We start from the raw sequence: 15,223 nt of genomic DNA on the forward strand, positions 1-15,223 counted from the left end.
CTGTGGGAGATGGTGCGGGACCGAAAACAAGCTGCGGTGGAATGGATGGACCTGCACAGTCCTCCAGCAGCTCTGAGTCTGGCTCAGAAGTCCTAAGTGCCCATGAGCCTGGTGACGATTAGGAAGTCCATAAAATCACACAGGCGGCAATGAGATACTCCTCTGGCTTCTCCAGTTTTGAGGAGATGCCCGGGGGGTAAGACATGCAGGAGAATTAGGGACACAGAGAGGCCACCTTCTCCCACCCACTGCCCTGCCAAGAAAGCCCAAGGCTCAGACCTGAGCAGCACACAGGTGAGCAGTGCCACTTGGGATCAGATTCTCCCTCCTGCCCAAGGTCGCTGTGGCCCTCAGAACAGCCATCCCTGTCCTTTGAGGTCCACCCACACAGACCCTTCTGCCTGCTTCTCAAACACATCAAGCCCATTTTGATCTCAGGACCTCTGCACACGTTGTTCCTTCTGCATGTTCTTCCTCTGGTCCCTCCTGTCGCTGGCTCACTTTCATCATTCAGGTCTCAACTCAATCATCACTCCTCTGAGGCTCTCCCTGACCACCCCAGCTCAGTAAATCGCACCTGCCTGGCCCTTGTCATCCCATTATCCTGGGGTAATCACCATCTGAAATCATCAACTTTGGGCATCCCAGGCGGTCCAGTGGTTAAGACTCCACAGTTCCACTGCAGGGGGCATGGGTTCAATCCCTAGTGGGGTAAGTTCTGCATGTCACTGGGTGTGGCCAAAAAAAAAATACTCTGGGAAATTTTCAACTTTATTCATTTACTATCTTCTGTTTGTTTCCCCTCAATATCCAGTAAGCAGTCAACCCTGCAAAGGCAAGGACAATGTCTGTTTTGTTCACCATGATGCCTAATAGCACCTGGCACACAGTAGGTATTTGATAAAACAGGCAAAATGCACGATGCTAAGCACGTCAGCATTCACCACGCTCGCGTTTCTCATTTAGCTCTCCTTAGAATTCTGGAAGGCCAGCGGGAGCGGGAAGAAAGCGAGGCTCCATGACATGATCTGCCATGGGCTTATGTAAGCTCAGGGTTAGGAAAAGGTGGACCCCAGGTTCCAAGCCTGGCCTGAGGACTGGAAAGCTGTGTTCCTCCCGCCACCCCATGCTCCCTGAGCTCAGCAATATGCAGGCCTCAGCGGTGCCAGGCCCCAGGCTGGTGCAGTGAGGGGGACAGGGCGTAGGCAGGGGACAGGAGGGCACAGCGGCTGAGAAGACAGAGCTCTGCCCTGAATTCTAGCTGAACAGGCTTACCGCTCAGTATCAAAGTATGTGTGTTCACTTTAAAAATAAAACTGCATTGCAACCTGAGAGAAGACATCACTGTCCTTGCTAAAAAAAACCCATATGCATTTACCATTTTTTTTTTATTTATCCAAAAGAAGCTTCCATCCGGCCTCTGGCCCCAGGGACTGTTTTTTAGTACATCTGAGAACAATTTAGACAGAGCGACATCAAGCCTCTGAAATACTGCTATGATTTTTCTCCAAAGAAGTCAGGCTTGAGCCAATAGAGACTGACTTTTTTTTACAAAAACAGAGTCAGCCACCCTCAAGCTCAGCTCTGCGTCTGCTCAGTGCTGTAACCATACCACAGTCCCCACCCTTGTTTGTGGCTGGCAAATAGACAAGCAAAAGGGCTGCAAACAGCCCGGCTGGTATTCAAAGTCCTAAAGCCAAGGGCGGGAAACACATCTAAGGGGAATCTTGAACCATCCTCCACTGGTGAGGAAACAGGTGAAAGAAAATGCTACAAGATCCTTAAGGAAAGGTAAGAAGGAAGGGAACAACTGTCGTGGTCCTACTGTGCGCTAGGCCTTGGGCTTTCCACTTTAACTGCATCATCCAGTTTAATCCTCACAGTTCTACGAGGAGAGAAATCAAGGCTCTGCCATTAAACAACCTGCTCAACAGAGCCTGAAAAGGTCAGAGCTGGAATTTGAACCTGGGGTGGCCGGCACCATGGCCTGGGATCTTCCTCCTTTACTTCACTCATTTATGGTTACCATGAGTACCATTCACCAAGGGATTAGCACAGAAGGGCCCTCTGCTAAGTGCCCCATGAAAATCAACAAAATCCACTCGACAACCCCAAGGTTAAACAAGAAAAAACTGAGGCTCAGAGGGGCCAACTGGAGGAGGGAATGGCAACCCGCTCTGGTAGTCCCACAGCCACGGAGAATCCCACAGCCAGAGGAGCCTGGTGGGCCACAGGCGATGGGCTCACAAAGACTCTGACACAACCAAGCAACTCGGTGTGCATGTGCAGAGGGACCGAGTCACTCACCCTAAGCCATAAGGAGAGGGAGAAGGGGCTCGGGGATCTGAACCCGGGTCTGATGCCAAAACCCTGACTCAAGCTCTGAGCTGCGCTGCTCTCAGGCAGAGCTGTCCAGCTGCTGGATAGCTCTTCTCAGAAGGGCTTGATGAAGGCAGACGCCCTGTGGCAGGGCCAGCACAGCTGAGTTCTAAAAATTTCGGTGGCAGCAAGACTCCCATCTTCTCACACGGAGCGGGACTGGAAGAGCACAGATCTCTCTATGACGTAAGCTCAAGGGCTGAGAGGGGAGGCTGACCAGCGCCCGGCCAGTGGTAAAGCAGCTGACATCATCCCTCCTGAATTCATTTTCTGAGAATACAGGCTGCATTGTAGCTGGTCATAGCTGGTGTCTCTTCTGAGCACAGAGCCAGCAATTTATTCCTAGCACTCTGCAAGAACAACAAAAAACACGCTCTGTGCAAAAACAGCGTGGTTACAGAATACCAAGACAGCGCAGTGACAGAAGCCGTTAATTTCTCCAAGCAACCCAAGGACTGGAATGCCAAGACATGCCAGGCTGGCGGAAGAATAAAAAAAAAAGGCATGGTACCATGAACATCCCTAACAGAATCGGTGGGTGTCCAGAGCCAAGAGACCTGGTCAGCACCTTCCTGCACCCACAATCTGGGCCCCCCTTTGAAGAGAGATATTGCAGTCGGGGGCGGGGGGCAGGGGGGTGGTGGCATTTTAATTATTTTTTAAACATCTCAGAGGAAAGCTGGCTCTGTTTAAAACCTTACTGAACGGAACTGAAATGATTCTGGATAGCAAAGCATGAGCTTGGCTTTACCTCAGCTGGCCCATTCAAGCAGAAACATTCCCCAAGCAGCATCTGAAGGCTTCCTCCTCCCTGCACAGGCAGAAGCTATTTTGGGCCCGGCACTGCCCCAGTCCACAGGTTTACAGATCCCTGGTCTAGCTTCAGGCCACTCAGAGTTCCCTGGGCCTCCAAACAGCAGCAAGGGGAGTGCCCATCAACCCCCTCCACCTCTGCACCCCACTCCTTGGCACTCATCCCCAAGCCCCTGAGACACATCCTAGGCAACCTTCCACTGGCAGTGAAAACACCAGAGGGTCCCCACACCCCAACCCAATCCCAGAGAGATTCAGAAAGAGGGCTTCCTGACCTCTGAAAATAGCCTCAGCCGATGCTGAAATTGGGCTTCCCCAGTGGCAGCTGCCGCTGGCAGAGGGGCTCTGGAGCAAGCAGGCTCCCCTCCCCGCAGCACACAGAAGCTGGCAACTGCTATTCCCAATCTGGTAATTCCTACAGCCTCTAAGCGCCACATCAGTTGTGCAAAACACCCTAGTCCCAATCTCGGGCCCTCCCCAGGGACTGTGGCCGAATCGACAGCAGCTGTCATTTATTGGCGGGGGGTGGGGGGTGGGGGGGGTGGCGTTCCCGTGGTGGCTCAGACGGTAAAACATCGACCTGCAACGCAGGAGACCCGGCTTCCATCCCTGAGCTGCGAAGATCCACTGGAGGAGGGCATGGCAACCCACTCCAGTATCCTTGCCTGGAGAATCCTATGGACAGAGGAGTCTGGCGGGGCTATAGTCCTGTGGGGTCGCAAAGAGTCGGACACGACTGAAGCGACTGAGCACGCACGCATCATTTATTGGATGCCTGCTGTATGCCAGAGGCTGTGCTTCCTATGCATCTCCCTTTATCCCCACCCCGGCCCCGAGCAGACAGGTTCACTCCCCATTGAACTAACCAGCCAACTGAGACTCAGACGATGGAGTGACTTGTCCAAGGTCACAGAGTGAGTACAAACCCCGGTCTGCCACCGGAGCCCGGGCTGAGGACCAACTGCGCGGTAACTGCCTGCGGCTGGAATCGGGGTGTTCTGCTGCCGCGGCAGTCGCCGAACATGGGGTGCTCCTCCTGAGCTGCCCTGAGCCTCCCACCGCCGGTCCCCAGGAGGCTGCGAGGCAGCCCTCGGGGGGGAGCGGGTATCCTGAGGAGCAGCCGGGCCCCCGGAGTGCCGGAAAGGCGGGCTCGCCCATCGCCCCCTCGCCGGCCGCGAAGGGACCCCGCTCCCGGGCCGGCCGAGCCCCGCTGAATCGGGCGCCCCCTCCGCCCAGGGAAGCCCCAGACGCCGTTTCCGCCCGCGGCCGAACCGCCCTTACCCCGGCACCGCCGCCGAGGACGCCCCGGCCGAGGTGAGTAGGAAGCAGCCGCGGCCGCCGCCGGAGCCGGGCCCGGATGGGCGCTCGGAGCTCCGGCCGGCTGCGGGAGACCGAGACCAGTACCCTGGGGCCGCGGCGACCCGGAAGCACTCAGTCCGGAAGTGACGTCTCGGAGGCGGGCCCAAAGGGAGGCCAGGCCGCGGCTGCGCGCTGGGCCGGGGAGAGGCCGACGCTCGCCGGAGGCGGAGAAGAAGCCGGAGGCAGAAGGGTGAGCGAGAAGCGGCGGCGTCTCACTTAGGAGCCTAAAGGCCTGCCGCCGCCGGGCTGGGGCTGGGACCCGGAAATAAACGGGCCGGAAGTGACGCATGCCCTGGGTCCCAGGATGGCGGCTGGCCGGGTTGTCATGGGAACCTGGCTGGAGCCCAGAGGTGGTAACTTGGATCTGTGAACTCGGATGGAGAGATTCGCGGCTTCCACCTCCTGGTCTTCCCCATTATCCATGCGATCTGACCATGAGCTCTCGACCGCGCCTGAGAAGAAGCTGACAGTTGGATCCCTCACCCCCATTTTACAGGTAGAAATACCAAGGCTTAAAAAAAGCAAATAAGATGCCCAGTGTCACGTGAGACTGAATCCAGCCTTGAGGGGAATGGCGATGTTACAGGCTGTGTCTAAGAGCGAGGGTTCCCGTTTTGCCTTACCACTTACTAGCAACATAACCTTGGAATAGTTACTTAACTTCTCTGAGCCTCGGCTTTTTCACCTATAAATGCAATAATAATATACCGCCTCCTGGGATTCAAGTGAGTATGGAAGCCACTTACTAAAGTTATTAAAGTAGTTGCATTCAGTTCAGTTGCTCAGTCGTGTCCGACTCTTTGCGACCCCATGGACTGCAGTACGTCAGAGTTCTCTGTCCTTCACTATCTCCTGGAGTTTGCTCAAATTCATGTCCGCTGAGTCGGTGATATCATCTAACCGTCTCATCCTCTGTCCTCTCCTTCTTCAATCCTTTCTTCTCCGCCTTCAGTCTTTCCCATCATCAGGATCTTTTCCAGTGAGTCAGTTCTTCGCATCAGGTGGCCAAAGTTTGGAGCTTCAGCTTCAGCATCAGTCCTTCCAGTGAATATTCAGGTCTGGTTTCCTTTAGGATGGACTGGTTGGATCTCCTTGCCAGTCCAAGGGACTCTCAAGAGTCTTCTCCAACACCACAGTAGTTGCATTAGTGTAATAATCTAAATACACTGTTTTAAAAATCTGGTTAAGTTGGTAATTCCTTGGTGGTCCAGTGTTTAGGTGTCCATGCTTTCTGCTGAGCGACTGCGTCCAATGCCTGGTAAGGAACTTAAGATCCTGCAAGCTGCATGGCATGGCCAAAAAATAAATAAATAATAAAATATAAAATAAAATCTGGGTAAGTCAAAGGAAATGACTTTTCTCAGCCCTCAACTTCCCTAAATGGAAACCAGCATTGAGGAAGACCCAGCCAAATACTGTCTCCTTGATTTGTCACTTCACCAGACTCCTGCAGTGTACACTACACTGGCGTTAATTCTGGCGGCTTGTCACACTTCACTTCATGGATTTGTCTTCCACCCATCATGTTGATGGTTTTCCCAGAGGTGGCTAGTGGTAAAGAACCCACCTACCAGTACAGTGAGACTTAGGAGACTCGGATTTGATCCCTGTGTCGGGAAGATCCCCTGGAAGAGGAAATGGCATCCACTCAGTATTCTTGCCTGGAGAATCCCATGGATGGAGGAGCCTGGTGGGCTACAACCCATAGAGTTGCAAGGAATCAGACAGCTGAAGCTACTTAGCATACACACACACACACACCATGTTAACTGTGAACTTTGCTTTTGTGGTTCATCACTCACTGAACCCTTGGTGCTTGCAAAGTGTCCAGCACATACTCAAGACTTTGTTGAACACATTTACCATTGAACCACTCATTCTATCTCTCTAACTCGCCCCAGATATTTATTGAAGACTCAGGGCCCACAACATGCCAAATTCTCTTTCTCCAACATGGTCTTGGCTCTCTGTACCTACCATATTCTTCGACCACTTTGGCCTCTATACCTGTATATGCTGTTCACTGGGTATGAATGTTCTTCCTTTCTTCCCTTCCTTGTTTTCTTGACTTCCAGCCCCAACTGAGTCCTCATATCCTTTCTGAAGCTTTCTCTGATTTCTCCAGGCAAAACCCACCTTCCCCTGGTTTCCCACCCCACAACAACATCTTTCATAATTAAAAAAGTTAAAAAAAAATTTTTGGCCATGACATGTGCCACGTGGGATCTTAGTTCCCCAACCAGGGATAGAACCCTTGCCCTCTACATTGGAAGTGTAGAGTCCTAGCCACTGGATTGCCAGGGATATCCCGTCTTTCATAATATCTGTGTTTCCCATGAGCTCTGCACGTGTCTGATCAGGAGCTGTCCAACAGGCGTTGCTTGAGTGTGGGATTCCCTCTCTAGGTCTTGGTGTCCCCAGCTAAAGTCAGTGGGTCTTGTCTCAGGAGTCAGTGACATGGTGCCTGGAGAGCATTTGGAGAACCAAAAACCTGCTATTCAAAGAGCAGCAATTACTGTATTTATCTGTTGCTGTCTGAGCATCGCTTTAGATCTTTGTGTACTTCTGCTATTACCAGCTCGTGTTTAAGCTCCTGTCTTAATCACTCCTAAGGTGATGGTGTTTATAGGAATTCCAGCTGAGAAAAACTGTCCCACCCAAACTCCGCCTTTGCAACAACTCAAAACTGTACTTTGGAAACCATTACAAGAGTGCATGAGGCTGTTAATAAGTCCCTTCCGGCTCTGTGGTTTTGTGACAGCCAAAAAGAAAACAAAAGTTTTAAGAAGGCTTTACTGGTAGGAAACCCTGGTCACTGATTCTCGGTGACATTTTGTATCAGAAAAATACCAAAATCTCTGAAGGGAGACATTTCTCATCTTGAAAACAGGGCTGGAGGCCTGAGATTTTTCTGCTTGGTGACGTGTAATCACAGGCGCATCCTTTGCAGATTTTATTACATAATGGTTAGCAGATTATGTAACAGTCATGTGACAGTGATCAGGCACCTCTGCGTTCTAAAAGCCAGCAACATGAACCATCTACCTACTTCTTTCTATTTTTTAGCGTATTTTTTTTCATCACAAAAGTGCTGTATGAATTCTAATGACATAGGCATGTGTAGAACAAAAAATGAAAAAGAAAAGCCTATGACCCACCACTTTGATTTTCTGGAATCTACCAGAGAAAAAGCAGAAGTGTACAAAAAGACCTGTTGCATTATTCTTTGTAATGCAAAAACAAAACCCAGAAACTTTCTAAATGCCCATCAATAGGTGAATGGTGTAGCCATACTAATGACTACTATCTATCACTTTAAAAGGATGATGTAACCTTACATTACTCTGCAAGATATATTTTGGAAGGAAAAAAGAGAGCAATACCCTGAAATGCAAAACACAATATCAACCAACACTATATATATTTTCTAAGGGTGCGTATGTATGAAGCCAACTGGGGACAATAATGCAAATAAAGATCATGTTTTTCAAATCAGTCTACAGATACAAATTATATGATTTTTATTAATATCCTTCTCCCCTAGAAGTCAGTTAACTCTCTGAGGACAAAACTACTATGTCTGTTTTGCTTACAATTATATTACTACTCCATGCCACGCTGCACCCATCAGAGAGGTCAACAGCAATTGTTTTTAACCAAAATTTTCATCGAATGCCTACAATGTGCCAGGACTGATGTTAGATTTAAGGACATAGACAGACCCAAGAAAGACAGATACAGTGCTTGCCCTCAAAGAGTGTACCGTCTCCTTACCAGAAAGAGAAGATTAATAAGTTAGGAGTAAAGAAAGAAAGAAGGTGAACTCGCTCAGTTGTGTCCGACTCTTTGCGACCGCATGGACTGTAGCCTACCATGCTCCTCTGTCCATGAGATTTTCCAGGCAAGAGTACTGGAGTGGCATTTCTGAACTGAACACCAATGATTCAGGACAGGTGATGAATGTTGTGAGAAGGACAAAGAGCTTAGAGAATGGAGAAGTGACATCTGAGATGGCACACGGGACAGCCCCAAGGAGGAGGTGGCATTTGCATGGGCTCTGGACATGTAAGGGTATCCAGCTTTCCTTCCAGCTGGAGGGAAGAAAGAAGCCAAAAGTGAGGACTGGGTACTGAAACTCCACTGCCTACAAGTATACACAGTGGGTGTAACTAGCTTCTAGAGTACTACCGTCTCATCTACGTAGCGCCAGAAGTTAGAAGAACCGTAATACAACCAAGTACCTGGCCCGCAGTAGGCGTGCAATAAATACTTCAGTGAGAAAACAAATGTTGAACCCCTACCATCTGCCAGCTGATTATCACCAGTTTCCCAGCTGATCATGATCAGGCATTCAGGTTTCTGAAGAGAAGCTAGAGGTCCAGCTTTCTAAGTGAAATTTCTCAATTATAAACACCGTATGTAAACATACTTCCTAGGGACTTCCCTGGTGGGCCAGTGGTTAAGAACAGAATCTGCCTGCCAATGCAGGGAATACGGGGTCCGATCCCTGGTATGGAAGGATTCCACCTGGCACCGGGCAACTGAGCCCATTCGCCACAACTGCTGAAGCTTGCACGCCCTAGGGCCTGTGCTCCACAACAAGAAACCACAGCAGGCAGAAGCTTGAGGATCGCCATTACAGAGTAGCCCCCACTTGCCGTAACTAGAGAAAGCCCACACAACAGTGAAGACCCAGCACGGTCAAAAATATTTAAATTTATTTAGGAAAAAAAAAAAATATATATATATATATACACTTCCTGGTTCTGCCAACAAAGGGAGCCTATGAGAAATGACACCACTGTAAAAAAAAAAGGAATTCCCTGGAGTTTGACTGGTTAGGACTCCGTGCTTCCACTTCAGGAGCACAGGTCTGATCCCTGGTCGGGGCACTAAGATCCCGCATGCCAAGTGGTGCAGCCAAAAAGAAATCAAACAAAAAGTGAAAACAACCCAAGTGAAAGTGAGCGTTAGTCGCTTAGTGTGTCTGACTCTTTGCAACCACGTGGGCTAGCCCGCCAGGCTCCTCTGTCCATGGAATTCTCCAGGCAAGAATACTGGAGTGGGTAGCCATTTCCTTCACCAGGGGATCTTCCCGACCCAGGATCGAACCCGGTTTCCCACACTCCTGGCAGATTCTTTACAGTCTGAGCCACTAGGGAGGCCCCAAGTGTCTATCAACGTATGAGTGGATATACAAGATGTGGTATTTCTACACAATGGAATATTATTCAGCCATTAAAAAGGAATGAAGTTCTGATGAATGCTACATCATGAATTAACCTTGAAAACATTGTGCTAAGTGAAAGAAGTAAGTCACAAAAGGACAAACACTGTGTGATTCCACTTACCAGAAATGCCTATTATAGGCAAATTCAAAGAGACAGAAAGTAGACTAGACGTCCCCAGGGGCAACCATAATATCCATTTTTCAGTTACAGTCATGATTAGATCTTGCTAGATTGACGTTGTTTGTGCTTCATTACATGGCTTGATAGAATACAAATTGCAAAATGCTGTGCAAAAGCGGTGAGCTGGTGGAGTGACTGATGAACAGCAATATTCTGGGAGCAGCCTTTTTATGTAGTCATCCTCCTGTGTCTTTCCTTTTTATAGCTGAATCATTCACTGCCCAAATTCCACCACCTCTCAGGATACCTGACACAAAGAAGTTATTGGTTAAATAGACATCCACATGCCAGTGTTACTCATGTTAAAAGTCCTTTCAATCCAAGACTGTGTTCTTTTTTTTTTTTTTTCAGTATTTTTTTCCTTTTTGGTTTTTACTTCCATCCTAAGTTGTTGCTGTTCAGTTGCTCAGTCACGTCTGACTCTCTGCGACCCCATGGACTGCAATATGTCAGAGTTCCCTGTCCTTCACTGTCTCCTGGAGTTTGCTCAAATGCATGGCCATTGAGTTGGTGATGCCATCCAACCATCTCATCCTCTCTCATCTCCTTCTCTTCCTGCCTTCAATGTTTCCCAGCATCAGGGTCTTTTTCAATGAGTCAGTTCTTCGCATCAGATGGCCAAAGTATTGGAGCTTCAGCTTCAGCATCAGTCCTTCCACTGAATATTCAGGGTCGATTTCCTTTAGGATTGACTGCTTTGATCTCCTTGCAGTTCAAGGGACTCTCAAGAGTCTTCTCCAGCACCTCAGTTCAAAAGCATCAATTCTTTGGTGCTCAGCCTTCTTTATGGTCCAACTCTCACATCCATACATGACTACTGGAAACACTATAGTTTTGACTAGACAGACCTTTGTAGCAAAGTGATGTCTCTGCTTTTTAATACTCTATCTAGGTTTGTCGTGGCTTTTCTTCCAAGGAGCAAGTGTTTTAAAGTTTCATGGCTGCAGTCACCATCTGCAGTGATTTTGGAGCCCAAGAAAATAAAGTCTGTCACTGTTTCCATTTTTTTTCCCCATCTATTTGCCACGAGTAAGCTATAAGGGCGGAGAAGGCAATGGCACCCCACGCCAGTGCTCCTGCCTGGAAAAAAACATGGACGGAGGGGCCTGGTAAGCTGCAGTCCATGGGTTGCTAGGAGTCAGACATGACTGAGCGACTTCACTTTCACTTTTCACTTTCATGTATCGGAGAAGGAAATGGCAACCCACTCCAGTGTTGTTGCCTGGAGAATCCCAGGGACGGGGGAGCCTGGTGGGCTGCCGTCTATGGGGTCGCACAGAGTCGGACACGACTGAAGCGATTTAGCAGCAGCAGCAGCAAGCTATAAGGGATAGGGGTAGTCAACATTTAAGCAACTGGGAAGATTTAAGAACAAGGGAAGCCTTGTTCCACCTAGTTGGGCCAGGTGCGGCGAGACTGTGAGATACTCGTTTGCCCCCTAGTGGTGCAGGTGGGAATTCCTACAGCTTTCTATTAGCAATTTGGCAGTCTTGAAGAACTGCTGACATTGAGATGAAATTATCTACCCATAAGTGAAAGTGAAGTCACTCAGTCGTGTCCAACTCTTTGTGACCCCATGGACTGTAGCATACCAGGCTCCTCAGTCCGTGGAATTTTCCAGGCAAGAGTATTGGAGTGGGTTGCCATTTCCTTCTCCAAGGGATCTTCCCAACCCAGGGATTGAACCCAGGTATCCTGCATTGCAGGCAGACGCTTTACCGTCTGACCCACCAGGGAAGCCCAGATTAATAAATGTAGAAATGCATAATGGTGTAAATTCTACCTACTTTAGATAAGCATAGTAATAAATACATTTTATATGTGACCTGAGGTTGAGAGATAAGACTCTGAGGGTTACTTGATTTGAGGTCTAGGAACCATCTGTACTAGAGTCTCAGCTGGCTCAGTGGTAAAGAAGCCGCCTGCCAATGTAGGAGACACAAGAGACACGGGTTTGATCCCTGGGTCAGGAAGATCCCCTGGAGTAGGAAAATGACAACACACTCTAGTATTCTTGCCCAGAAAATCCCATGGACAGAGGAGCCTGGTGGACTACAGCCCATGGGCTCCTAAAGGGTCGGACACCAGCGAGCAACAACAACAGAAACACTGACTGGGGCGGGGTGTGGGGTGTAACGTAGGTTAATGGTGCAGCCCCGACCAGCAGCACCTGCACCAGCTGGAGAAAACGTTAGAAAGGCAGATCCTGGAGCCACGCTCTAGGTTTACTGACCGGCTGAATTCGAAACTCTGGGCGGCTGCCCCCCAGCAACTCTTATTTTCGGAATCCCCCCCAGGTGACTCCGATGCATACTAGACTTTGAGAGTGACTGGCAGTCCTTTTTGGTTGTTTTTTACTTTAAAAAATTTTTAGCCCCACCCTCGGCATATGGGCCTTTAGTTCCCCTTGATCCCGCTACATTGGAAGTTTAGCCACTGGATTGCCGGGGAAAATCCTGACTCCTGTGTTCCATCTGTGTTAAAAGGTGATTTAATACCTCTGTGCATTGATTTGCATGATTGTAAAATGCAAATTGGCTTCCCAGATAGCTTAGTGGTAAAGAATTCCCCTGCTGAGGCAGGAGACACAGGAGATGCTGGTTCTATGCCTGGGTCAGGAAGATTCCCTGAAGGAGGAAATGGCAACCCACTCCAGTATTCTTGCCTGGGAATCCCATGGACAGAGGAACCTGGTAGGCTACATACAGTCCATGGGGTCTCAGAGTTGGATGAGACTAAGCACACACAAAAAACGCAAACAGTAGAACCTGTCATAGCTTGCTGTGAGAATTCATGTAAAATGCTTAGAATAATAAGCACCCCAAAGTTCACTATTAATATACTATTATTTCAGTCCTGTCCTCTTCTCTTTCATTGCTGTAGTTCAGTCACTCAGTCGATTCCGACTCTCTACGACCCCATGGACTGCAGACACACCAGGCTTCCCTGTCCTTCACCACCTCCCGGAGCTTGCTCAAATTCATGTCCATTGAGTCAGTGATGCCATCCAACCATCTCATCCCCAGTTGCCCCCTTCTCCTCCTGTCTTCAACTTTTCCCAGCATCAGAGGCTTTTCCAATGAGTCAGCTCTTCACATCAGGTGGCCAAAGTATTGGAGCTTCAGCTTCAGCATCAGTCCTTCCACTGAATATTCAGGGTCGATTTCCTTCAGGATTGACTGGTTTGATCTCCTTGCTGTCCAAGGAACTCTCAAGAGTCTTCTCCAGCACCACAGTTTGAAAGCATCAATACTTTGGCCACTCAGCCTTCTTTATGGTCCAACTCTCACATCCATACATGACTACTGGAAAAACCATAGCTTTTACTATACAAACCTTTGTCAGCAAAATAATGTCTCTGCTTTTTAATACTCTGTCTAGTTTTGTAATAGCTGTTCCTCCAAGGAGTAAGCATCTTTTAAGTTCATGGCTGCAGTCACTGTCCTCAGTGATCTTGGAGCCCAGGAAAATAAGGTCTGTCATTGTTTCCATTTTTCCCCTTTTTGCCATGAAGTGATGGGACCAGATGCCACGATCTTCATTTTTTGAATGTGGAGTTTTAAGCTAGCTTTTTCACTCTCCTCTTTCACCTTCATCAGGAGATTCTTTAGTTCCTCTTTGCTTTCTGCCATTAGGGTGGTGTCATCTGCATATCTGAGGTTATTGATATTTCTCCTGGCAATATTGATTCCAGCTTGTGCTTCATCCAGCCCAGCATTTCACATGATGTACTCTGCATATGTTAAATAAGCAGAGTAACAATATACAGCCTTGACGTACTCCTTTCCCAATTTTGAACCAGTCCATTATTCCATACCCAGCTCTAACTCTATAGGTTTCTCAAGAGGCAGGTAAGGTATGTATGAGTTCGATTTCAAGAGCTCAAACTGGAGGCGCTCAGTGGATTTGAAGCCCAAGTCTGGGACTCCCCTGCCCTCACCACCCTCCCTGCTCACAGCACAGGGTCTGGCTGCAGTTACAAGGCCAAAACAAAAACTTATAAATACCTACAACACATCTCTGCCCCCACAGAGGCACCCCCATTCCTGAAGGGGAGACAGAGCACTTTTGGGCTGGGGAGATATCAGATGCACAGTGCCTGACATCGGAACAAGAAAAAGAAATGGTGAAATGGAAGCATTGGCTCTCTTGGGCTGCTGCCTACACACCAAGTTACTGGTTAGTGAAAAGATGGCCCACATGGCTAGTTAAAAATAATCCTCTTGCTGCCAGCAGGTCAAGCAGAATCAATCCAGAGGACTGGGGATGGGCCAGACGAGGCGCAAATTTGCATTCAGTTAACCTGGTTTAGCAAACTGATTTATTTGTCTTGTGCAGACTCCTTACTGTGAGGCCTCTGTGGCCTTACAGGGTAGAGTTTAATTGATCACTGACTTTCCTGGTTAAGAAAACCGCATAGACCTGTTAGTAAAGCCAGTCTTTAAAAAAAAAAAAGTAGCTTCTGTTATAATGGGCTGTATATGAGAGCCAACTGGGTACAGTGGGAAGTAAAGGAAGATGAGATTCAAAACGTCTGGGTTCTAGGCCTGCTTCTTTCAAGCTTGAGGCTTAGTCTGTCTCTTCAAACCCCAGGTTCCCCATCTTCTACAGAGCTGGAGTTGGACCCCATGGCCAGGAGGCACGTGAAGACAATACTAAATAACTTTATTACTTCTGCTTTCCCTAGGAAGTCTCAATGTGGTGATAGCCTGTCTTCAACACCTCTGTAATCATGCTCAATCTCCCTTTCCTGCGTCAACAGTATCCGGCACGAATTCGTAAGACTATACTGTTTCTATTGTATTTGTTCCCCGTGCCTTGTGGAAATACGTGGTGTTGATTTTCTATTTGTAGCTTGGGAGTGATATCAAATCTCCCTGTAAAATTTGTTTGCTGAAACTCGACTGAAGAGAAAGATTAAGGAATAGTCATGGGATTTTCCAGGCAAGAGTACTGGAGTGGGTTGCCATTACCTTCTCCGAAGTAATAGTAACAACCATTTAAATTTTGGGCAAAAGTGGCTGAAGCACAAACCCTCCTCCACTCATACCAGTCTCTGGATCCGGATCTACACTTTTCCCTAGCGTCCGAGGGGCCAGGAGGCGTGGCCCGCCCGCTGGCCCCGCCCCCAACCCGACACACGTTCCATAAGCCACGCCCCGAGCGCCCCTCACCGCTCTCGCTCCGCCCCTCGGCCTCCTCCTCGGCCGCTGAGGCGCGGCGGTCCGCGGCAGCAAGATGGCGGCGCAGGCGCAGGCCCC

The 15,223-nt window shown here is 48.9% G+C and overlaps 2 protein-coding genes across 3 annotated transcripts in view; one reads left to right on the plus strand and one right to left on the minus strand.

The window, feature by feature from the left end:
• SPATA2 (spermatogenesis associated 2) overlaps positions 1–5,276 on the minus strand; it is an 11,480-nt gene extending 6,204 nt beyond the window's left edge. The window contains exon 1 of one of the 2 annotated variants that reach the window (XM_010835087.1): positions 4,474–5,276. The gene's annotated coding sequence lies outside the window, so the exon portion shown is untranslated. Of the gene's footprint in view, positions 1–4,058; positions 4,373–4,473 lie in introns of those variants that run through there. The other variant, XM_010835089.1, reaches the window with a different exon arrangement.
• Positions 5,277–15,139: 9,863 nt separating this feature from the next.
• Positions 15,140–15,223, plus strand: part of RNF114 (ring finger protein 114) — a 14,381-nt gene continuing 14,297 nt past the window's right edge. Inside the window, 1 exon segment of the mRNA XM_010835090.1 lies at positions 15,140–15,223. Coding sequence (XP_010833392.1) covers positions 15,201–15,223 — 23 coding nt within the window. The 5' untranslated portion in view covers positions 15,140–15,200.

The sequence above is a fragment of the Bison bison genome, unplaced genomic scaffold (genome assembly GCF_000754665.1).
Source record: "Bison bison bison isolate TAMUID 2011002044 unplaced genomic scaffold, Bison_UMD1.0 scf7180017864038, whole genome shotgun sequence".
Lineage (NCBI taxonomy): Eukaryota > Metazoa > Chordata > Mammalia > Artiodactyla > Bovidae > Bison > Bison bison.